General features: G+C 57.2%; 3 protein-coding genes across 7 annotated transcripts; 2 read left to right on the forward strand and 1 right to left on the reverse strand.

Moving 5' to 3' along the window:
- The first annotated feature begins 586 nt into the window (after positions 1-586).
- Positions 587-6,660, forward strand: FGF11 (fibroblast growth factor 11). 2 transcript variants are annotated; one of them, XM_034647041.1, is made up of 5 exons: positions 587-1,965; positions 3,612-3,722; positions 3,918-4,021; positions 4,307-4,505; positions 4,789-6,660. In XM_034647041.1, the coding sequence occupies exons 1-5, from the start codon at positions 1,773-1,775 to the stop codon at positions 4,863-4,865; spliced, it is 684 nt and encodes a 227-aa protein (XP_034502932.1). In that variant the 5' UTR covers positions 587-1,772; the 3' UTR covers positions 4,866-6,660. The 2 variants fall into 2 exon arrangements, with proteins under 2 accessions (XP_034502932.1, XP_034502933.1); XM_034647042.1 differs by lacking the exon at positions 587-1,965 and adding an exon at positions 2,929-3,066.
- A 116-nt stretch (positions 6,661-6,776) lies between these two features.
- Positions 6,777-15,786, forward strand: CHRNB1 (cholinergic receptor nicotinic beta 1 subunit). 4 transcript variants are annotated; one of them, XM_034646715.1, is made up of 11 exons: positions 6,777-6,911; positions 6,996-7,135; positions 7,740-7,784; positions 8,298-8,407; positions 8,478-8,601; positions 8,920-9,067; positions 9,393-9,602; positions 12,651-12,874; positions 13,361-13,545; positions 13,869-14,016; positions 14,307-15,786. In XM_034646715.1, the coding sequence occupies exons 1-11, from the start codon at positions 6,854-6,856 to the stop codon at positions 14,445-14,447; spliced, it is 1,533 nt and encodes a 510-aa protein (XP_034502606.1). In that variant the 5' UTR covers positions 6,777-6,853; the 3' UTR covers positions 14,448-15,786. The 4 variants fall into 4 exon arrangements, with proteins under 4 accessions (XP_034502606.1, XP_002924472.2, XP_034502608.1 ...); XM_002924426.4 differs by having other exon boundaries at positions 8,493-8,601; positions 13,364-13,545; XM_034646717.1 differs by having other exon boundaries at positions 14,287-14,449.
- A 955-nt stretch (positions 15,787-16,741) lies between these two features.
- ZBTB4 (zinc finger and BTB domain containing 4) lies at positions 16,742-22,745 on the reverse strand. The gene is given in 5 exon segments (XM_034646714.1): positions 16,742-18,980; positions 18,982-20,208; positions 20,210-20,488; positions 21,162-22,246; positions 22,676-22,745. Coding segments are annotated over 4 exon segments (2,967 nt in total). The 5' UTR covers positions 22,238-22,246; positions 22,676-22,745; the 3' UTR covers positions 16,742-18,595.
- Between the last annotated feature and the right edge of the window lie 1,506 nt (positions 22,746-24,251).

Raw genomic sequence — 24,251 nt, forward strand, 5'->3', positions numbered from 1 at the left:
GGTGGGGGGTGCATATTTGCTGACAAAACGCAGAAGGAATACAGACCAGGGACTGACCAATTTGGCTCACACCAAATCGGAGAGGTTAAGAAGGACGGCTTGCGCCCCGGGCTGGATCTGGCCACCACCCCTCCCCTATGCAGTTAGTCCCCTACTTTCCTCATTCAGTTCTGCCCTCCCAAGCCGGGCAGTAGGGTCCCTTTCTCCATTCTCCCAGCGTCCGCCATTCCATCCATCTTAAGCCCAACCTCTCCTCCCATCCAGGGTTCCGTTCAGTGGAGTCAGCTCCTTGTCTCTTGTCCTCTGAACCCCAAGACGTACGGCCTTGCCTCGGCTCCGCCTGCCTCTAAGACCGTCCCCACTCCCTGCCTCCAAGGAACCCCGGGGTTCCGCCCGCCCGGCTGCACCCCCCTCTTTCCCGGCGTCTCCGCCCCCCGCCCCGCCCCCGGGCCGGCTCTGCGAGGAGGGGGAGCTGCTGTCGCCGCCGCCGCCTCAGCTCCCCACTGCTGCTGCCGCCGCCGCCGCCGCTCTGCTTGGTCCAGCCGCCGGCCCAGTGCTCTGACTTCGCCGGACCAGGGCGCTCTGCGGAGACACCCTTCCTCCTTCCGGGGGTCCGGGGCGCCTAGCCCGGCGTGGGGGGAAGCTCCGCTGGCGAGGGACAGGGAGGGAGGAGCCTGGAACCGGAGCCAGCGCCACCCGTCGCCGGATCAACAAGACAGGACAGGTTGAGGGGCGTCGGGGAAGGGAGAGGGGTGCTATAGGCTGTCCCGGGGAAGACGAGAAGCCCTGTCGCAGAAAGCTCTGATGCACTCTGACTTGTAGGGGGCCTGTTCACATTTGGGAACTGGTGATAACGTGGGTGCACTCCTCTCAGGGGGCTGGTTGAATTGGAGGGCGTGGGATCTAAGCAGCACCAGCTGTCCCCGAGGAAATTAAGGGGCAACGAGGGGGGAAAAAAAACCGGATGCTCCTTATCTCGAGGTGAGAGACCCTCCAGACAAACCACCTGGTGTATCCACTAGGAAGGGCGGATTTGGAGGTGACTTCAAAAGGAGTGGAGGGTGACAAGGTGAGGAAAGGGGCTCAGCAGCTGGAACCATATACCCCTAGAAATGGGGGTGACTTGGTGAAAAAAGGTATTGTCCAGAGACAGGGTCTGGGAACCCCTTAATCGCTGAACGGGGACAGCCTGGGTTTTCCCAGACAGTTCTGGGGGACTTCATTGAAAAAAGTGGGGGATCCTTTCCACTTAGAGGGTGGCAAAGACACCAAGGTTGGGTTCCTCTGTGACATTGGCAGTGCCCCAGTAGGGATGGGGTTGAGCTAATATACTCAAAGCTAAGGACCCTCACCCTTTAGGTTACGAAAGTGCATTTGGCAGGAGTGCGGGTCTCCAACATAGGGTGGAAAGGTGCCTGGGGGTATTGGAACCACATCTTGCAAATTTTGAGGGTCTTGACTTTGGCCTAAGGGAAGTGGGGACAGGGACAGTGGAGAACAGGGAAGGGGGTAGTTTTCGGTAGGGGGCAAAAGTCGAGGGTGGGGTCAACAGATACATAGGCTGCTGGGTCCAGTGGAGGTAGCACGGGGTCCAACCGTGGGAGCTGGTGGCTGGAGGGTGTGGGGCCTGGGGCTCATCCTCAGGTCCCATGGGTGAGGCGGCGAGTTGGGACCCCAGCGTCAAGAACATGCCCTGGTGAGCGGGCTTCTCTTGAGGAGCCCAGCGCGCTCCGGGCGCCCGCCGGTTTGGGGGTGTCTCCTCCCGGGGCGCCATGGCGGCTCTGGCCAGTAGCCTGATCCGGCAGAAGCGGGAGGTCCGCGAGCCCGGGGGCAGCCGGCCCGTGTCGGCGCAGCGGCGCGTGTGTCCCCGCGGCACCAAGTCCCTTTGCCAGAAGCAGCTCCTCGTCCTGCTGTCCAAGGTGCGACTGTGCGGGGGGCGGCCCGCGCGGCCGGCCCGCGGCCCTGGTGAGTGGCTGCAGCGGGGTCTCCGGGCCTGGGAGGTTGAGGCCAGGGACTCCGCAGGATAGGGCCCGACTGAGGGGGGTTCCCCCGAAAGTGAAAGGGGTGGGCCAGGACCACACAGTCTCTGCCAGACGATGCCTCAGTTTCCCTTCTCTTTTGCCCATAACCCCGATTCTCCTTGCTGTCGAGAGCAAGGGGAAGGCTGGGGAGGGGGGCTATGTCTGGCGCTTCGAAGCCTCGGGGCTCCGGCTCGCCCCCCCCCAACACAGGAGTCCCCACCCCCACCGTCCGCCGCCTACGTGCCGGCTCTCGCGATTCTTCCAATGCCTGGCGGAGGGGCCTGGGGGTTCCGGACGCCTGGGTCACCCCGAGGGTTTCTGCAGCTCTGGCAGCCCCGCCCCCGCCCCGGTTCTCCCGCTCCTCCACGCCTTGGCTCGGTTCCTGCTGGCCGAGCCTCGCTGGCTCGGCGCCAATCTCCCCAGCTCTCCCCCGGGTGTCCTTGCAGCTACCTCGCCAGCCCGCCTCTCCGTGCGCCCTCTTCGGTGACCTGCTCTTCAAGAGGGGAGCCGGCCACCCCCCATTACCCTACGCGACTCCGAAAGCTGCTCCCACATGCTCCGGGGACCCTCTGCCGCGAGGAACTCAGACCCAGTACGGGGCGAGAGCCCCGCTCGGAGACTGGGGGGTCGTACCACCTACAAGGGGGTCCGGGGAAGTCGGCCGAGAGCAAGGGACAGGGAAGGAGAGTTGTGAGGGTTGCCGCGTGGTCCCCGTCCAGGCACGACTGGCAGGAGTCCCTCTGGCCCCGCTCCCGCCTGCTCCCAGCTCCCCTAGGGGTAGCCCCCTCGTGCCCTCCTCCCCCCGCCGCCGGCCCTCCGTAGTGGTACGGTCCGCAGCCCACCCTTTGAGTGGGACCCGGCCCCCACGTGACTCCGCCTGCCTCGCCAGCTCCCCGGCCCCCTTCCCCCATTTCCTTGGTTTGGTACCGAATGTCCCCCACCTCAGGCGGGTTACCTGGCTGAAGGGGGAGAGGCTGGGCCTCAGGGAGCGCTGGGCCCCCGCGAGCCCGCGGACTGACAGACAGACAGACAGACAGACAGATGGGTCAGTGTCAGACAGGCCGGCACTGGGCCAAAGCAAGGCCCGCGCCAAGCGAGCGGCAGCCGCAGCAGCAGGTGCTGAGTCAGCGTCGGGCCCAGTCCCACCCCCACTCCGGAGGGGCGCCCCGACCCCGTGGTCACCTCGCCGCCCCCCACAGTCACAAACGCTCTGGCCCTTCTGCAGCCCTGCCTGCCTCCCTCTGCCCTCTGCCTTCTGATGGTTCTCCCCTTCCTCTTTCCCCTTCTCCCCTCCCCCACTTCTGGTGGAGCTGTAGAGTAGGAATTAAGCCATTTAAATAAATTTCAATAAATTAAACGGAAAGGTGGGGGTTAGAGGAAGCAGAAGGGACCCACACCCCGGCTTCCTCCCAGAGTCAGAGAGGAGGTGGGAGAGAGAGCCTGCTTAGAGGGTCAAAGAGCGGGGCCCCAGGACCCTGGTCCTCCCCACCCATTCTCCTCTTTCTTTCCTCAGATCCCGCCAAGTGTAGGAATGGTTCTGGGAACAGAGATGTCGTTTTCAAGGATGAATGTCTCTCTCTCTCTCTCCAGAGCCTCAGCTCAAAGGCATTGTCACCAAACTGTTCTGCCGCCAGGGTTTCTACCTCCAGGCGAATCCTGATGGGAGCATCCAGGGCACCCCAGAGGACACCAGCTCTTTCAGTGAGAGGGGAAGCCAGCTGCTGGGTGGGAGGGGAGAGCACGGGGATAGGAGGTGACCATCCTATTCTCGCTTCTGGTGCTGTTGTTTTCGGTCGGACTCTTTGACCCCCGAGGGAAGTGGAGGAACTGGGCAGGGGGGAGCCGGGCTGGGGGTCTGAGGCCCTGGGCACTGATGCCCCCTCTCTACACCCCCAGCCCACTTCAACCTGATCCCTGTGGGGCTCCGTGTGGTCACCATCCAGAGTGCCAAGCTGGGTCACTACATGGCCATGAATGCCGAGGGGCTGCTCTACAGCTCGGTGAGATGACGAGGCTGAGTGGCCTGGGGTTTGCCCCCCAAATCTAGTTTCTTCTTATTCCAGCCCCCTGCCCCCCCCACAAATCTAGTTTCTAACAATCAGGGGCTGACCAGACTCTCCCTCATCCTCCCTTTCTCCTAGTTTCCGCATGGAGTGAGAAGTGGGCCCTCCCAGTCCAAAATGTATGGATTCTATCCTGGCTCATTCTTCCCAGGGCCCCCTTCTGTCCAGTGATACGTCTTTTTGTCTGTCTGTGTGTGCCTTTCTGGGTCTTTGTCTCCCCAGCCACATTTCACAGCTGAGTGTCGCTTTAAAGAATGCGTCTTCGAGAATTACTATGTCCTGTACGCCTCTGCCCTCTACCGCCAGCGCCGCTCTGGCCGGGCCTGGTACCTGGGCCTGGACAAGGAGGGCCGAGTCATGAAGGGAAATCGAGTCAAGAAGACCAAGGCAGCCGCCCACTTTGTGCCCAAGCTCCTGGAGGGTGAGTATGGACTGCAGAAAATGTGAGCCACACGGGAGGGTGCTGGCCTTGATGTAGACATTGAGTGACACACAATTTGGGGGCTACAAATATTCAAGAGGACACCTGTTATGACAGGTCAAGCCAGGAAGGCTTTGGCCTTTGGGGGTTTGGGCAGCCCTCCTCCTGTGGGTTGGGGTTCCCAGAGGAGGTGTCGGGGAAGGGCACTCTTTCAGACCTCTGATTACTTCTAGCTTTCTCCATGCTTAATTCTCCTTCCTGTTCCTCTCTCTCCCCTTCACAGTGGCCATGTACCGGGAGCCTTCTCTTCACAGTGTCCCCGAGACCTCCCCTTCCAGTCCCCCACCCCCTGAAATGTAGTCCGTGGACTGGAGGCTCCCTGCCCTTGCATGGAGCCAGCCACTGCCACAGCCCGTCCCCCAGCCCAGCTCCCAGCCCTGCCCTCACCAGCCACCACACTCATGCCCCGAGCAGCCAGGTCCCAGCAGGTGCTGTATCCTGAGGGAGCCAAGGGGCTGGCTGTGACTCCCCACCCAGGCTTCCAGCTCCTGGGAGGAATTCAGAGGAGGGGATTCTGAAAACCGTCCTGGCTGATCACTTTTTTCCTTCCACACTCACAGCCCCCCAAAGCCTTTTCCCAAGAAGGCTCTGGGGGTTCCCAAACTGACTGACCCAGGACATAAATGCTCCACGCCCTGTGGTCAGCCAGTTCCGGGAGCCCTATGCTCTCTTCATTGCCACTGAGCCATAGATTTATAGAGGTCTACTGGAGCTCAGGATTAGTTTCCTTTTTGCCCTACTCCACCTTCTGCCTTGTTCTGGACAGGTTCTGGAACACCAGGCACCTTAGCCAGGGCCCTTTTTGCACTAAGGCTCTGTGCTGGAATGCTGGCATGCTGCCAGGCTCTGTTCTGGATCCATCAGGCTTCTGTCCTTGACCCACATGGACCCCTGGTTTCCAAATAGAGAGAGGCTAGATTTGAGCCCTGTCCAGCTGCTGGCCTTAGCCTGAACTAGGATCAGTCTCAGATCACCACAGTTTTAACTTTCTTATCCCAAAGACACCCAACTCTAGAGCATGGTGTTCTAGACACACATGGAGCCATACTTCCTTCTGAATCTCAGCTCTAGGACATAGACCACGACTCTTAGCTCTTCCCTCCACGATGGAACCGGGGCCTATAACGCCATATCAATGCTCAGAGAGAGTGGGTTTTAGACCCACCCTCCTACCTTCTCTGGTAATACCTATTAAAGGTGAGCTCTGGAAAGAATCCAGCTATGGTTCATCAAGAACTTTGTTGATGAATCAGGAAACGCTTCTTGGTTTTCCTACATTTTCTAAAAATCCGATTCTTCCTATAGAATGCTAACCTTATTTTTACATGCAGTTTCTAGCTCCTGCAGCTCACCTTGGGGTCCTGCTGGGGAAATGGAGTCTGAGGAAGGGCAGAGGAGTTTGGGAAGGAATCCTTGGGTCATAGTAGGGAAGCTCGGATGGCCAAGGAGCTAAAACCATGGCAGGTTTTGGCTGTGCCTGGGTTGGGGGGACGTGAACACTTAGCTACCTCAGCAGGAATTCCTTCCAGGTCCCCTTTAAAGCTGAGGTCTCTAAAGAAACGGCTCTAGAATAAAAAGAACAAACAGGACACAGTCTTCATCCCCAGTGCAGAGACCCCAATTCAGCAATAAGTTCCGCCCCTCTGCCCGATAAGTCAGGCCAAGGACGGTGAGGGCCTCTTGGGCTCTAGACCTCATATAACCCCAGAGCTTCTCATTTAATAGAACTTGCTTTACCTTACAGCTTATAACTTCAGCTAAGTTTTAGGTACCCAAAAAGGGCCTGACTAGATGTTTCTGAAAAGCGTGGAGAGCTAGAGACAGGCCTGAAAACGACCCGAACCCACCAGTGAACTAGGAAGGAGGGCTCCGAGTAGACTCAGACCCGGGCAGGGAAGACGGAGGAGACCCTAAAGCGAGGGGCTCGGGCTCAGAGGCAGGTCACTTTTCCTCAGGCTCTTTCTATTAATGGCTTGTTGCAAGAGGGGTACATATTCCCCTCACCCACACAGACCCCGCTCAGGCTCCACCCATCTCCTGGCTCTGCTCCCAGGGGACGGGGTCTGCACTCCATGCTTTCTGAATTAAAGACGATTTATACAACTGAAGTGTTGTCTGTCATCTGTGGGTGGCGGGCATTGGCAGTTGCTTGGGGCGGGACCAAGTCCCAGGGGCGGGGCGGGGGGGCTGGCGGCTGCCCCCCAACGACAGGTGCACATTCCTGGGCGCCTCGTCACTTCCCCTGCGCTGGCGAACCGAGCGAACTCACTGAGCAACGCGGCCGGGCTATGACCCCGGGGGCGCTGCTGCTGCTGCTGGGGGCTCTGGGGGCGCCGCTCGCCCCGGGTACGTCTGGGCCTGGGGGGGCAGTGACAGGGCCAGGGGTCGTGGCTGGACACTGTGGCTTCACTTCGTGCTCTCCTCCTCCAGGCGCCCGCGGCACGGAGGCGGAGGGCCGGCTCCGCGAGAAGCTTTTCTCCGGCTATGACAGCTCCGTGCGGCCGGCGCGGGAGGTGGGCGACCGTGTCGGGGTCAGCATTGGCCTCAGCCTGGCGCAACTTATCAACCTGGTGAGGGCGCACGTCGGGGTGGAGGTCGGGCGCGCGGACCGGCTGGGGGCGTGGCTTTGGGCGGGGCGAGAGCGAGGGACCTCTGGGGACGGGGCCTGGGGCGTGGCCAGGCCGGGACATGGACTGGCAGTTAGCAGAGATTGGGTCGAAATCGGACCAATGGACAAGCTGTGGGCGTGGCTGCTGGACGGGCCGGGCGTAGAGCCGGGTGGGGCGAGGAACGCTGAAGTGAAGCCCGGGGCCTCTGGTCGGCTGGGGGGCGGGCCTTGAGGCGGGGTCGCAGGCTGGGGCGGAGCTTGGGGCCGGGCCGGGTCGCGAAACAACAGCGGGCGGAGATTCAGGGTTGAGTGAGTTACGGGCTGTGGGTGGGGCCCGGGACGGAGCGGGGCGGAGGGCCGGGGTAGGCGGACTGGAAGCTGGATTGGCTGGCGGTGTAGACCGCCGGAAGTTTCTTAGATAGAGGCGGGGCTTAAATCAATGCAGCATCTAGGAGGCGGGGTTTGGACTCAGAGAAAGAGGGGTTTCCAGAGGGAGCTTGACCCGCCGAGCCCCTTCCTCTCTCTCTATTCACATCACCTCTACCCTTTAAACTTTTCCCTTCTAGAACGAGAAGGATGAGGAGATGAGCACAAAGGTGTACTTAGACCTGGTATGGAGACCCCACGGGGTGGGAGAGGGCGTCCCGCTGCCTTTACAGTTTCCTCCAGTGTCCGGGCAGTAAGATTATTTCTTGCATCACGACCTCAGAAAACATAACGGAAACAGAAGCTTCAGGGACAATACCTATCTTTACTATGAGAGTTGCATTCCACACATTTCTTATTCTAATTTTTTAAACACTGTCTTGGGGCCACTAATTTGATTCCCGACCCACTAAAGGGTCGCGAACTGCAGCTTGAAAAACACTGTTTTAGCGGCTAGCTAGTGCAACCTCCTTATTTTTACAGACTAAAAATCTGGGGCTTGGGGCGAGGGAAGGGGAGGTTAGCCGACGGGGTCCCAAGGAGTAAAGGTGCGGCCGGAATCAGAACCCCGACTTCAAGAACCATAGCCCAGGCCGGTCGGTTCCCCCTCCTTGCACTCCTTTCCCGCTTCCTTCGGACATCCCACGTCCCCTCCCAAGCTCCAGCCCCGGATAGCCCCTCAGCCTCTGCTTCCACAGGAGTGGACGGACTACAGGCTGAGCTGGGACCCCGCGGAGCACGAGGGCATCGATTCCCTCCGGATCACGGCTGAATCCGTGTGGCTTCCGGATGTGGTGCTCCTAAACAAGTAGGATCTTCCCCCGAGACGGGGAGGTGGGCGGGGCCTCGGGAGGGCGGGGCTGATCCCGACTGAGAAGGTCCCTCACCCGCAGCAACGACGGGAATTTTGACGTTGCTCTGGAATTAAACGTCGTGGTGTCCTCTAATGGTTCCGTGCGCTGGCAGCCTCCGGGCCTCTATCGCAGCAGCTGCAGCATCCAGGTGCCCGGGCCTCCGCTGGGAACCCTGCCTCTCCCGAGACACTGACTCCGAAGCGCCTCCCGTCCCTCCTCCATTATCTGGCATAACCCTCCCATCGCTCCCGTCCTCCTGATTTTGCGTTGTTTCATCTTCTCCGCTCACTGTCGCTGACTTGCAGTGTTTCTCAGTGACCTCGCTTCCGTAGCCCACGGCCTCCCCTAATAACCTGCCAATGCATCTGTGAACCCTACTTCCCTGTGACCTGCCTAACGACCTCCCCCAACGCCCCCAGCCCCGAACAGCCCTCTGGCAGCTCTGGTGACTCCCCACTCCATCCAGGTCACCTACTTCCCCTTTGACTGGCAGAACTGCACCATGGTGTTCAGTTCCTACAGCTACGACAGCTCCGAGGTCAGCCTGCGGACCGGCCTGGGTCCTGATAAGCAGGAGCGGCAGGAAGTGCACATTCACGAAGGGACCTTCATTGGTGAGTGGGCATGGCTCCCACGTTGTGGGCTTCATGATTTCCAGTTTCTAACAGGCTGATAAAGACCCGCCTTCAGCAATGCCCAGTACAACCCTGTGGGGTTGGCAGGATAAGTGGGACTCTCTACATTTCGCAGATATGGAAATGGAAACTCGTTCAAGTTCATCAGAGATGCGCTGCCCAGCCCGGTGTCCACAGCTGGCACCTTATTGCATCAGCCACTCTCAGGTCTAGGATGTGGCAGAGCAAGCCATATCTGGCAGCAATAAGCACAGGCCCCACCTCTGTGTCCCTTTCTTCTTTCCTCCCCTCTCCTTCCTCCCAGAGAATGGCCAGTGGGAAATTATCCACAAGCCTTCTCGGCTAATCCAGCCTCCAGCGGATCCTAGGGGAGGCGGGGAAGGACAGCGGCAAGAAGTCACCTTCTACCTTATCATTCGCCGGAAGCCTCTCTTCTACCTGGTCAATGTCATTGCCCCATGCATCCTCATCACTCTTCTGGCCATCTTCGTCTTCTACCTGCCTCCAGATGCAGGTAAGGGAGGGAAGGGCCGGCAACCCTCCTTCTGAGCTTCTTCCTGTCCACCCTGAATCCAGGCAAGGTTTTTCTGCCAATCCAAGCCATCATGGATTATGCTTCAGCAATCTTGCCCAGGTTTTCCCTTCAACCAGAGTCTTCTCATGGGATCCAGGTTCTCCCTCCAAACCCAGGCTTGGCCTCCCCTCTGCTGCCCACTTCTCTCCATCCCTGGTGCCCCTGAACTGTTTCCTTCAGAATCCTAAAATCTCATCCTTGGAACCAACAACTCCTGGGGTTAGAAAACGCTCCCTTTCCCTTTCCCCATTCCTGGTATCTTCCCCACCCCACTCCCCCCTTTTTTTTCCAGACACCTACTAGACCCGTGGAGATTCTCTTGGAAATAATAGCAACATTTCTCTAGGAGGCATCGTAATGTAGTTACAGAGTAACCGTGGGCAAATTCCTTCTTATGTGTCCCTACCTAATAGGATTATTTTGAGGATTAATTGAGTTAATAGAACTATGCCTGGTACCAAGTAAGTTCTATGTAAGTGTTGGTATTATTTTTACTAGTTTTGAGCACTTGTTATAAGTAGAACAGTTAGCATGTTACATACATTAGCTCATTTATTTTAAAAGATTTATTTAGTTATTTTAGAAGGGGGGAGGGGCAGAGAGAATCTCAAGCGGACTCTGCGCTGAGGGCAGAGCCAGACACGGGGCTCAATCTCCTGACTGAGAGACCACGACCCCAGCCGAAATTAAGAGTCGGACCCTTAAGTGACTGCGCCACCCAGGTGCTCCTACATTAACTCAATTCTAATCTTTAGGACAACTCTGTGAGGCGAGTACTGAATTGTCTTCCCGCTTTGCAGAGGAGGACAAAGAGGCCGAGACAGTTTAAGTCATTCGCCCCACATTACAGTTAAGAGAGACGTAGTGTCGCAATTCCAACTCTGGTTGGTGCCAGTCTGATTCAGGGACTGAAATCCTTAACTCGGGTATTTAAAATATGCTTTCCTTCTCTCTGGCATCAAGTTCTCTGTCTCGGGAAGGAAAGTGACGCAGCTCTAGAATGCACTTCCACCTGTAACTCCTGCTTCCTCCCAGAGCAGGGCAAAGCTTGGAACCCAATATTATAGGACTTACGTAGAGCAGACCATAAAAGTTTTTTATTTCAATACCTTCCTTGAGGAAGTTTGAGGTGCCTGCTTTATGCCACAGGAATAATCAGCCACCTGGCATATCCTTACATATTTTGTTTCATTTTTAGATCCTTCAAATTGCTATTTAGTTCCTAAAAAAAGCTACAAGGACTTGTCTGTTCATTCATGCAATGATACTTGCTTAGTGTCTGTAATGTGCTCGGCACTGGGAATACATCAGTGAAGAAAAGAGACAAAAATCCTTGCCCTTGTGGAGTTTACATTCTAGTGGGGAGACAGTCAATGAACAAAGTAAATTAATCCATTAGATAGTATATTAAAAGAGGACAGGTCCTAAGGAGGACAATAAAGTAGGAAAGGTCCTTAGGGAGGATGAGAATAGGGGTGGGGGTTATAATTTAAAATAGAACAGGGGCGCCTGGGTGGCACAGCGGTTAAGCGTCTGCCTTCGGCTCAGGGCGTGATCCCATCGTTATGGGATCGAGCCCCACATCAGGCTCCTCCTCTATGAGCCTGCTTCTTCCTCTCCCACTCCCCCTGCTTGTGTTCCCTCTCTCACTGGCTGTCTCTATCTCTGTCAAATAAATAAATAAAATCTTTAAAAAATAAATAAATAAAATAAAATAAAATAAAATAAAATAAAATAGAACAGTCAGGGAGTGTCTGGGTAGTCCAGTTGGTTCAGTGTCCGACTCTTGATTTCTGCTTAGGTCATGATCTCAGGGTTGTGAGATCCCCCACCACAGGCTCCATGCTGAGCACTGAGCGTGGAGCCTGCCTAAGATTCTCTCCCTCTGCCTCTCTCCCTCCCATTCTAAAAAAAAAAAAAAAAAGAAAAAAAAAAGAAAGAAAAGAAAAAAAAAGGAAAGAAGAAAGAATAAATAAAAATAAAATAGAATGGTCAGGGGGTCAGGGGCCCCTGGCTGGCTCAATCAGTAAAGCACGTGACTCTTGATCTCGGGGTTGTGAGTTCAAGGCCCACCCTGGGTGTAGACATTACTTAAAATCTTAAAAAAAAAAAAAAAAGGTCAGCGAATGCCTCAATAAAAAGGAAGTATTTGATCAATATTTGAAGGAAGAGTTGAAGGGGGTGAGAGAATGACCCCGGCAGATATCTGGGGGAAGAATGTACCAAGTGGAGCTACCACTTGAATGCAAAGACCCAGAAGTGGGAGTGAGCCTTGCATATTCAAGAAATAGCCAGGATAACTGAACCAAGGAAGCAAGAGAAAAACTGTAGGACATAAGGTTGGAGAGATAATGGGAAGAAGGCCTTGTCAACCACACTGAGGACTGGCTTTTATGCTAAAGAAGATGAGAAGCCACTGGAAGGTTTTGAGAAGAGAAGTGATCCGATCTGATTTACATTTTAACAGGATCAATCTGGCTGCTCTGTTGAGAACAGTCAGCAGGGGAAATAGGGTGAAGCAAAGAGGAAGACTTTATAATAACTCGGGCCTGTGGTAATGGTGCTTTGTACGGATATATTTTGAAGGTACAGCCAGTAGCGTTTGCTATGGATTGGATATGGGATGAGAGAGAGATGACGGTTGAGAATGACTGACAGGGTTTTGGCCTGAGCCCGGAAAAGATGGATTTGTCATTCGTGAAATGGGGGAGCCTGTGGGAAGGGTTGGTGTTCCAGCGATTAGGATTGGGACATGTTCGAGGTGTCTACTGGACATCCAGGCAGAGAGGTTAAATCAGCAGGCGGCTATAAATCTGGGGTTTAGGAGAATAAGTCTGGGCTGGAGGTATAATCGTAGGAGTCATCTGCATGCAGTTGGCCCTTCCAAAAGCCTGTCCTTGTGTGGGCTGGAAACATGGTCACTGATGATGCCATGGAAATTGCCTTCTGGCAAAGCCTAATCCTCTGCCTTCCTCTCTGCCCCAAAAGGAGAGAAGATGGGGCTCTCCATCTTTGCCCTGCTGACACTTACCGTGTTCCTGTTGCTGCTGGCAGACAAAGTTCCTGAGACCTCCCTGTCTGTCCCCATCATTATCAAGTACCTCATGTTTACCATGGTCCTCGTCACCTTCTCAGTCATCCTCAGCGTCGTAGTCCTCAACCTGCACCATCGCTCACCCCACACTCACCAAATGCCTGCTTGGGTCCGACGGGTAAGGTGTCCTCCTCCGACCTGTGTTTATCATCAGTCCTAGTGTCTGTTTTTGGGGGCAGGTAACACTTCTGCAACCCTCCTACCAACTTCAACCTTCCCTTTCACAGAGTTGAGGGGGAATTACAACTCCTGATAGAATGAATGTTCTAGTGCCGAGGCCTGTTGGGTGTTGAAACATTGTGTAGTTAATTTTACTCTCCCGACACTGTCATGGCATGGATTCCATATTTTCTTAGTCAATGCTGCCCATCCTGGGACCCAGGGAAACATTCTCAGGGTCAGGTCCTATCAGGGACGAAGCCCTCCTAACTTTTCTTTCCAGCGAGGACGCGCCTCGCAGCCCACTTAGGAGCTCTTGAGGCTGTGTGGCTCGGAGGGACGTGCGCACGCATGCGCGGGGATGGGCAGGTGGATGGGAGCCGCGGGCTGCTTCCCTTCCGGTCTGAAAGCATAAGAGCCCCCGCCAACACTCCTTTCTACTCAGCAGATCTTCATCCACAAACTCCCTCTATTCCTGGGTCTGAAGAGGCCCAAACCTGAGAGAGACCTGATGCCGGAGCCACCTCCTGTAGCCCTCAGGGATTCTCCCGGAAGTGGCTGGGGTCGGGGAACAGATGAATATTTCATCCGGAAGCCACCGAACGATTTTCTCTTCCCCAAACCCAACAGGTAGTACCTACTCCCCATCGCCTACAATGAAGGGAGAGAGGGAACTACAGTTCCCAGAAGACTGTGCAGAGGCAGGCATCTTAAGGTCCCGGAAGATGCCCTTGAGCATCATGGGAATTGTAGTACCCATTCCCACCGCCTGCTGGGCCGAAAGGCGGAAACTAAAGCGTAGAGAGATGGGAAGACTTGCGGAAGGCTGGAGAGATCGCCGCTGGCGGGGACAGCCTAAAGGGGCTTCTCACGTTTTGAAAACTGACAAGAGTGTTGGAGGAGGGACTCGGGACGGAGCCTGGAACTTGGGCAAACTGCCCCGCCTCTTCCAGGTTCCAGCCTGAACTGTCTGCCCCGGACCTGCGGCGGCCTATCGATGGTCCAACCCGGGCTGTGGGCCTGCCTCCCGAGCTGCGGGAGGTCATTTCCTCGATCAGCTACATTGCTCGCCAGCTGCAGGAACAGGAGGACCACGACGCGGTAAGTCCAATGACTGTGGAGCAGGGCAGGGCCTGGGTGGCCTTGGCTCCACCCGCAGACCCCGGCTCCGCCCCTAGCACCCGCTCTTGTTTTTGATTGGAAGCTTGCCTCCTTTGGTCCCGCCCCCTGTTTTCCGACTGGTTCTTCGCTCCATCCGTCGTCCGCGGTTTCGGTTTCCTCGGTCCCGCGGCCCACCCCTGTCTCCGAGCCGTAGGACAAGGGCAAGGGTACAGGACAGGCCTTCCCTGGGGGTCTGGAGCTCAGGGACAGTTTCCTCTGCCTACCCCCAGCTGAAAGAAGACTGGCAATTTGTGGCCATGGTAGTGGATCGCCTTTTCCTGTGGACCTTCATCATCTTCACGAGCGTTGGGACCCTCGTCATCTTCCTGGACGCCTCGTACCACTTGCCCCCTGCCGACCCCTTTCCTTGAGGACAGAGGGCCAAGATGCGGGTCCTCGGCCAGCTGAACTGAGAGTTGGGCAGTACTCTTAAGGCCTATACCTTTCTGCCTCGCGACTCCACTAGGAGTCCAGGCTTCCCACATCATTGCCTTTCTGGGGAGAGCGCCGAAGGGGGACGGGGCTGACGGAAGCCCTGGGTCCCACCAGAAGCGCACTATCAGTTTGTTTATTCTTTGGTTTCTAGAAGTTCCTTTGGATATCAACCCTAGGTTACCAACACTAGAATGGAAAAGAGAACGAGAAGTAGACTGTATGCCCTAGGAGGGCAGGAACTGTGTCTCGTTCGCTGTAATACCCCCAGCACCTGGCCCAGGTCCTGACTTATAGGATAGTGGGTGCTTAACATTGTTGAGTGAGTGGGGAATTTTTTCTTCCTGGAAGGAAAAACACCAGTTAATAGTGCTTATGTTTGCATGTTGGGACTAGTGGTCATTCTTTTTGTTTTTATTTTTCTGTAATTCGTTGTTTCATAGTAAGTATTATCCTTAGGATAAAAAAGAAAGTTACTTCTAAAAGGATGCATTTGTACTGAGGGGGGAAAGAGCACTTTAAAAAACCTTCATGTTGTCGCAGCTTTGGTGCTCAAACCTCGGATAAGGTATTAAACCACTCAGCCTAAGATTCCACGACTGTAAATGAAGCTAAGAATAGTATCTGTCCCCCAGTCTGAGGGTCATATGAGAAGATGGGAGCAAAAGCTCTACGCAGGATACATCAGAGGTTGCAAACTGCTATATGTGTGTGACCTATGTTGTTGACCTGCACAAGTTCTAGTGTGAGTTAGCTACTTTGAAAATCTGAATATTGCACAGAGAAATCTGGATTTCTGGCTTCTCTTGAAAAAAAAATTAGAGCTACGGTAACACCGGGCCTGATTCCCCTGTTGGCAGCAACCTGCTAGTGCTGGTGAGTGTGGCGGCCCGCCCTGGTCAAGGTATTTGTACCAGAATTCCCCAAAGTCCCCACCCAGCTGGCCAGCTTGGCTCATCTTACTTGCCCATCTCTCCGTAACAGTAGACAAAATCAAGGGGAGGGGTGGGGAGATGGGGAGTTGAAGGCAATAAAAGGCTAGGAGTGGAAAAAGAAAGGTGGTTGTATCTCACGACCATCACTCACTTTATGTCCGTTTCTTTTCAATTCGGAGAGCGGGTCGCACCAGGTGTAAAGCGCACGGGACATGAGGATCCTGTGCCCAGCAGGCTGTGCGAACGGGGCTGAGTTACTGTTTCTGCCTGGAGGTCAGACCAAAGTCAGCCTAAGCCCTAGCGGCTGCAGCCATTACCGTGAAGTATGCAGGGTCCCCAAGCCCGCACACCTTCTCAGCTGCCGGAGGCTGTGCCCTCAGAGGGATCATACAGCCGCAGCTCCCAGGATCCCTGGGGGACAAGGCAGGCATGTCCCTGTCCAGCCCACCCGCCAGCCACGCAAAGAAGTGCACTTGGCATCCCACTATGGAGCACAGTTTGTCTGTCTTGTTGGTTTATTGGCCTAGAGAGTTGGACACACACACAGATGCGGAGATAAATATTGGTCAGTTTCTCTAAATCGGGGTCCTCACTACCTATAGAGCTAGTCTGTAGAATTCTAAACCTTGCGTGCTGTGGCACAGAACCAGTGGCCTTTCCACTCCACCATCACCCTTCTCCCCAGGGAACATGGGGAAAGAGGGCACACACTGACAAGACTTGAATAATTTTCAAAAGACGAAATTGCAAAATCCCAAATTTCCAACGTCTGAAATTCACAATATTCAAGTTCCCCAGCTCGGATACATGTATTTTAGTCTCCAATTTGCCACAATCTCATTTGTTGCCCAGAACCTCCAAATTCTGGAAGCTAGTTTCCTAAATCATATTTTCAAAAAAATAAATGTCTACAATCTCAGTTCTCCCAAAAATGTCCATGGTTTTGGAATTTTGACCTGTTCTGAAATTCAAATCCCCCGGTCCATCCTCAACTCCTTCCGTTTCCTGTGCCTTTCTGCCTCAGAGGAGTGCAGGTTAAGGATATAGGGGAGCTGTCATCATGTCTGCCCCCTGCCTCCAAGGCTTCTGTCTCTCTTGTGGTTCCGCTGTGTGTGTGCACGTGTGTGTATGTGTGTGTGTGTGTATATATATATATATATATATGAGTGTATATATATATATATATAAAATTTGTGTGTAGATATATATATATATATATATATGTATTCTTTATTATGTTCTTTTTTCGCAGTTTTTCTAAAGTGCCAGAAACGAGATTTGTGGGAATTTTTTAGTGATTTTTTTTTTTTTGCATTTTTCTGCTTTAAGCATTTTACCCCCTTAAAAATTGGAACTTGGTACATTCAGTAGGAAACTCTTTACTCGGACTGTGGCCAAGACCAGGAAAAGTGCAAAGAGACAGAGGAGGAGAGAAGGAATGACACTCCTCCGTGGTTAACATTCAGGAGCCTGTCAAAAACCTCCCTCTTCCTATAGACTAGGAGGGTAAGAGGAGGCGGGAGGGTGCTCCTGGTCCTTCCCCAAGCTCACCTCCCTCCAAAAGCCATGATCTTGCCCTTTCAGCCACGAGAGAGGGCAGCCATCTTGGCCCCGGAAAACAGTAGCTGGGATAAAGCTCCCATCTAAATGGTGGCAGCCTTTCCCCTTTTTAAACTGCACTCCTCTAATTCCCATTTATCAGATTTGCTCCCCAAACTGACTCTCCCCTTGTGAGCTATTTTTTTTGGGGGGGGGAGGTGGTGGGATGGGAAATGTTCATCCAATCACAGAGTGGGAACGCCCGGTCGTCAAGGAGAATTAGGAGCAAACATTTCTTCAACTCCCCCACTGGAAGGAAACATATGGACCCCTGACCAGGGTTAACTAGTGCAAATTAGGGATTAGGGACTGTTTAAGGTCCCTGCACCCCATCCCTAGGCTGGGATCTTTGGGTGTGGGGAACTGAGTCAAAGATGGGGTGTAAGGTGCTATTCTGGAGGAAAAGTTGGTGGGGATACCCCAAAGCCCACCAAGGGAGTAGGATGGTTCCCCAAAAACCACCTGGAGTGAATGGTGAGGGAAGCAACACTGGGGAAGATGGAGGTAAAGGTAAGGATGGGAGGTCATGTGCAAATCTTGGGCTTACCCACCCATCCAACCCCCATCACTTTTCTGGCTATTTGGTCTAGTCTGGGAGAAACCATCAGGAAAAAAAAACAAAAAACAAAAAAACGGAGAAAGTAGATTCCCTTCCCCATCCCATATGGAGCTCCTCCCTCCTGGCCCCCAAATCTGATTTAGCCCAGAAGAGGCCATAGGTAGAGGCAGGAAGAGGTGCGATCTACTCACCTCTTTGCCTTGGAAGAATCTGGGGCTCACTGGATTTGGGGGTCAAGATAGGGCCAAGATTAGTGCTGCCCTGGGCTGGGAAAGTGCGCAGCCGTGGAACAGATGGGTAGCCCTCCCCCCAACACCTCCCTGACCTGGATTGGAAGAGGCCATCTCCAGAATCTAGGAGAATGAGGAGGAATATGGAAGATCCGAAGGCATGGAAGCCAAGGAAGGCATGGCATCTTAACGTGAGGAGACAGGGAAGCAGAAACCCACCCCTGGGAAGAACAGGAACCGAAGCCATGCTCCCAGATGGGCGGGTGTCAGGTATCACAATGGTCTGGTCCAGGCCCTGGGCCACGGAGAATGGAATGTGCTGGGAAGCATCTAGGCGGGGGCTTAGAGAAAGCTTCAGAATGAGGGGAGGTCACTAGGTGAGAGAGATGGTTTCCCCCCAGGTTTACGAATCAGGAGGGTGGGTTAGACATTCAGAGCTGGTGGGGGCCGTGAGTAGAGATTCATATAAGTATATTGCTCAGTTGCCCCGAGGGCTGAAGAAAGGATGGGAGCTGGCCCTGCCCCTCATGGAGGCCATTCCCTGGAGGAGAACTGAGAGGGGAACCACCCAAGATCCCTTCCCAGGAGATGGGAAAAACTACAATCTCACACAAAGCAGCCTGACCCCTGAGCTCCAGGGGCCCCCAAGTCCCTGCACAAGAGTGTGGAGGGGCTCCCAAGGGGCAGGGAAGCCAGGGAGCTGGTAGTGGCAGGGGGTTCAGGGAGGGTGGCATCTGGTGAAAGGGGGGAGGTGGGCCCAGAGCTCACCCCACATCTCCCTTCTGGGTTCTCTCAAGCCCTGCCCTTTCCCCTTCTCCCTTAGGGGGAACTGGTGGAGGAAGAGTTGGGGGAGGTGGGGTTGGGGGAGTAGGGGGTGCTGCTTGAGGATTGACTGCGTAGCCAAAGACCCCTGGAAGGAAGGGAAGGGCTCCCCCACCCTTCTCATCAGGTAGGACCATGTTAAGAGCAACCGGGAGAGCGGCCAGGTTGCTGAAGTTGTAAGGGTAGGCGGCAAGGAGCTGGGGGCCATAGACGAGCGGGTAGGGCTCTGGGTAGAAGGTGACTTTGGCAGCCCCCATCCCCTCCACGCGGTCCCCTTCCCCTGCCCCCACCGGCCCCTCGCTGCCAGCTTTCCCCCTCCCACCACTGTTCCCTGCCGCTCCCAATCAGAGCCAGTGGAAATTCCTGCACAGGCGGATATGCATAGGTGCCCCCTCCTGCCACCAGCGGGGGCTCCTCACCCCCTGAGATGACAGGGTCCTGCAGAGAGGCGGCCTCGGAAGCTCCCTCCGCAGCCGCTGCGCTCCCGCCACCGGCCTCCCCGCTGGACGAGGAGACTTGCATCTCCTGGGGGGCCTCCTCCTTGACGTCCCCGGCCCTGGTGCCAGCGCTGCCCTTGGAGTAGGCGATGACGGGCGTGGGGGTGCCCCCGGGCCGCTCGGCCGCGTGCCTCTGCCCGTGGCGGCTCAGGGCGGCCGCCGTCTTGCACACCTTGGCGCAGTGCGGGCAGGCGAAGCGGCTGGAGGGCCTGCGGCCGGCGCGGGAGCCGTGCGAGCCCCCGCCGTGCGCCTCCTGGTGCTTCCGCAGCTTCCTCAGGGTGGCGAAGGTCTGGGCGCAATCCCCGCAGCGGTGCCTCCGCTCGGCCCGGGCGCGCCCCGCGGGGCCCTCGGCCGCCGGCGCGTCCTCCCAGCTCCTGCGCTCCGGCTTCTGTCTCCAGCGCGGCGGCCGGCGGCCCCGGGGCAGCGCGCCGCCCCCACTGCTGCCCGCGCCTGCGGCCCCGGCCTTGCGCTTGGGCTTGTAGGAGTAGTAGGGCCGCCAGAGCTGGTCCTCCCCGCCAGCCCTCGATTCCTCGTCGTCCTCGTCTTCGTCCTCGTCCTCGTCGTCGTCCTCGTCCTCTTCGTCGTCATCGTCCTCGCTCTCCTCCACCTCCTCTCCGCTCAGCTCCCCAGGGCGCAGGTCAGTCTCTGAGATGCGGCGCTTGACAATGGCCTCCTCGCCGATCCGCACAGTGATCTGACACAGTGGAGGTGGGGCCTGTAGCTGAGAGGGGCCCCGGCCAGGCCCCGCAGGGGGACCCCCACCCCCGCCAATCCCGCCGGCTGGCTTGGCCGTGTAGGTCAGAGTCCTTCCAGCCCGTGGGTTCCGGCCCTTGGCCTCCTCTGTGGCTGTGGCCGGCCCTGCGGCTGTGGCCGGGCTGCCCGCTGTGGCCGGGCCGGTTGGTGTGGCTGCAGGCTGAGGGGGAGGTGGTGGGTACTCACGTTTTTTGGGGGGCCTCGGGGGAGCAGTGTAAGTGATGACCGAGGCAGCTTGGGCTCCCCCTGTGCTGGCCGGCCCACCCCCTGCTCCACCACTAAAAAAAAAAAAAAAAAAAAAAAAAAAAAAAAAGGCTGGCAGGCAAGGCTACAGGGGCCGGTGTGTTGAGGCCTGGAGAGAGGGGGGCCTCGGGGGCCCCCTGGCTGTAGGTCTTGTAGGGCCGCTTGGCCGCGCGCATGGGGAGCAGGCGGTACAGCTTGAGGGTATTGAGCTTGGGCTTGTAGCCGCCATTGGGTGTCTTCTCACTGGCTAAGAGGCCAGGGCTAATGCCATGGAAGGCTCGCTGGTGGGTCTTCAGGTTATAGTAAGTGACAAAGGTCTCCCAGCAGAAGATGCACTGGTACCTGGGCCAGGACAGCAGGGGATGGGGCGGGGACAGAGACACCGGCATCAGCGGCATCAGCGGCTCGAAGCCAAGGCCTCAGCTCCCCATGTCCTCCACTCAGACCTACGACTCCCCCAGCCGTGCGCTCACCCTCCTTTCATGCTGCTTGTCCCATCCTGCCAGCCTCAGGAGAGGTACCAGTGCTAGCTCAGGGCCCCCCACTGGCTGGTCCATCTGCGAACCGGGAATAAGCACACGGCCGGCCTAACCCACGAAGCCTTCCTCTGAAGCTCCGGTGACACAACGGGGGAAATGCCTCACGAGCAGGGACGTTCGGGGAAAGACACCTTACAGCTCCCGGCGGGCGTGCATGCGCCCCTCTCCCCCCACCGTCTTTTCCTACGTGGGCAACTTCCTCTTCCCGCCCGGCCTTCCCCACAGCACCGGCGACCCGGCACCCAGAGGTGCTAGTGAGCATTGGGGATGGGAACCGAGGCTGGAAGGGAGGCGGCTGCACCAGTGACACGGAGCAGGGGCGAGTGCGCCAGCAGGCCGGTCTCGGGGCGACTTTCTGGGCCCCACACTCTGCCCGCTCCTCCCCTGTCCTCCCCCCGCTGGGGTCCCTGGTGCCCCGACTCCTGACCTCGCCCCTGGCCGCCGCCGCCCCCGCCTCCGGCCCCCAGGCCACTCACCTGCGCTCCCCAGTGTGCCACACCTCATGCTTGGTTCGGTACTCCGCCAGCGCGAACACCTTCTCGCAGTAGCGGCAGGGGTACTTCCTCCGCCACGAGTGCACGTTGCTGTGCCGCTTCAGGCTGGACAGGGTCACGTAGGAGCGCTCACAGGCCGCGCACACGTACAGCACGTGGCCGCCCACCACCTTCACCACGTGCTCGGGGCCGCCTCGGAAGCCCACCGGGGTGGGCAGGGCAGAGGCATCCACTCCCGCGGGGCCGCTGGGGCCAGAGCCCCCAGATCCCAGCCCAGCAGACCCCCGAGTGCCGGCCCCCCGGCGGCACTGGGCCTCGTGGGTCTGCAGCCGCTTGGGATGGATGAAGCTTTTCCCACATCGCGGGCAGGGGAGCGGCCGCCGGGACAGGGGGGCCTGCGAGTCAGAGGCCTGGGCCTCAGCCCTGTCACCCTCCCACTCCCCGGCTGGCCTCGGCCCAGGCCCAAAGCTATCCTCTTCGGGCTGCGAGGTGGCCATGGGGGCTGGGGCGGGAGGTACCCAGGCATCGCCTCCCTCCCCCAGGCCCTGCAGGCGGGAGATGCCCAGACGCCGCCCCAGAGCTCCGATCTCTGCCACTGCAGCCCCGTCCCCTCCGCCGCCGGGTAGAGCAAGCCGGGCGCTGTAGATGAAGTTGAGGACATCAGAGAAGGCAGCTGCTGGGACCCCTGGCAGCTCCAGGACCCGGGGTGGGGAGGAAGTGGGGGGTGAGGCCGGAGGGGGGGAAGAGGAGGAGGAGGAGGAGGAGGAGGAGGAAGAGGAGGAGGAGGAGGGGTTGGAGGAGGAGGCGGCAGCTGTGGTGGTGGCTGGGTTGGGGGGAGGGCCCCCAGTAACTGGTGGGAGGGGCAGTGGAGCTGAAGCAAGCAGGGCCTCTCTGAAGAAGGGACTCGAAGCAGCCAGGACACTGCGGTGAGCAGGGAACTTGGTGTCTCCAGCTATGAGGGTGACGTCACAGAAGAGGCCTCGGAGCCGCTGCTCATTGAGCTGGCGCAGGACAGCGGGAGCATGGGACGGGTCGGTCACCTCTGCTGGGGGGGGCATGGCGCCAGCCTGGACAGGGGAGAAGAGGCCAGGGGAGGATGTCAGAGGCTAGGCGGAGGGGGCGGGGCCGCTGAGATCAGGGAGGGGAGTTGGGAGGGCCTGGGGTGGGGGGAGAGGGGCTGTTGAAGAAAGACTGATGAACTTCCGGCCACAGAAGGCAGGGGTTAACCTTCGCCAGGCTCGTCTGGCCGGCACCCAGCCCTATCCTGTCAAACATCTGGGGCTGGAGGAGGCCAGCGCTAGCTCAGGTCATGATGAAGGTCAAGGGTCTCCAAAGTCGCAGACCAGAGACGTAAGCAGTGGTCACCTCTCTCCTGCCGGGAGGAGGAGGAGGGCCCCATGACACCTACTGACCACTTCGCAGGGCTCCCCAGCCTCGAAAACCTGCCTCATGTCCAGTCCCCCCCCCCCCAGCTGCGGGCGCTCGCGCCGTCTCACCTGAGGGCACAGCGAACATGGAGTGGAGCGGGGGTGGCTCAACGAGTCCCTTCTGCGGGGCCTCTTCCTTCTGGGGAGAAACAAACCATGTCCTCAGGAAGGGAGCTGGCATGGAAAGGACCCCAGGAGGTGGGGGTGGCACAGCACCTGGGGTCAAAGAGGATGCCCGGGCTGCTCTGCACACCCTGACCCCTTCCTGGGAGCCTGTCGGGTTCTCGTGTCGCCGCGTCCGGCTGGACCTGGGAGGTCACACACGTCACTGCAAAGCCCGGGTGTGCTGGCCCGGAGGAGTACCAGCAGAAGATCATTTGCATGTCCCCAATTCAGCTGCACACAGCACAGCGGTACAGCTCAGTCCCACAGGTCCAGGGAAGCCTCGTGGGTCACTCTCAAGTCCCTCTGGCCCAGTCTTCGGGGCTCAAAGAAAATCAAAGATTTGCATGTTGTCTTTCATTACAATGGCCTCCTTTACATATCAAAATGGGTTTGCTAGAGCTTTTTTATTGGGCTCAATTGCTAGACAGTCAATTTAGCAGAGGACCGACACACACACTCACACACACCCCAGCCCCCCGTAAATCTTGGAGGTTTCTGGTGCCAGGTGACCACCAAAGACCACAGACTGATACACACATGCTAGCTTGCTCCCATCTCTGGAGGGCACTGGAAAGGCCTCCAGACCCAGCATGAAGAAGCTCGGGTCCCACTCCTTAGTCTGAACGCTGCTGGCTTTGGGACTTTGGCTTAAAAAGGAGGAAGGGAAATGCAACCCCTGGCCTCAGCTCTTGCTGGAATGCCCATCCGAAAGTAATAGCCGGTGACCCTGATTTGAGCTGTGGCGGCCACTGCACAGAAAGCCCCTCACAGCCACTTCCCCTGTGGCGGGCACAGTCAGGACTTTGGGGTCCCGGTTTTCAGCGGAAGATCTGGGTTCCAGAGCCATACAGTCACACACAGCTGGGAATAACAGGGGGTCTGTTCACCGAGCCAGGCCTGCTGAGCTGAGGCCCCTCTCGTCCACCCTCCAGGAAACCCGGGAACGCTCTCCTTCCCCATGCCCCGGGCCACCCTTGTCCTCTGAGGTACCCTGCAGCGGGAGTTCCTCGTAAATGCCCCCTTCCCCAAAACACCATGCTCTTTTCCCCTTTATTAGTCCTACTATCTGGGCTGCAAGGCCTCCCTGGCACAGCCCATGTCTTGTTCCCAGAAAGACTGCTCTTATTCCTCTCCTGGAGAAGGAGGAAGGTGGTAAAGAGGGGTGCTGTCCAAAAGCTCTAACAGCTCCAGCTGCGAGGCACACGTCATTACTGGCTCAGGTGGAGCCCCGTTTAGCTGCTGGATTGCGGGTGGGGCGGGAATCCCGCAGAACGCCCCCCCCCCCCCGCTGCCCCACGTGCGGGCTGGTGTCCAGTTCTGGTGGTAAAGGGAGGAAAGAGGGAGAGGGCTCCCCCACCCCTTCCACGATAGTCCTGGGCCGCCGGGACCCCCGAGAGCCCATACTTCACTTGCATGGCCTCCTCGGCTCCCACTCGAAACGGAGCAACTTAGCTTCCCCTTCGTAAAGATTTTATTTTTA

This window comes from Ailuropoda melanoleuca, chromosome 17 (genome assembly GCF_002007445.2).
Source record: "Ailuropoda melanoleuca isolate Jingjing chromosome 17, ASM200744v2, whole genome shotgun sequence".
NCBI classification, from domain to species: domain Eukaryota; kingdom Metazoa; phylum Chordata; class Mammalia; order Carnivora; family Ursidae; genus Ailuropoda; species Ailuropoda melanoleuca.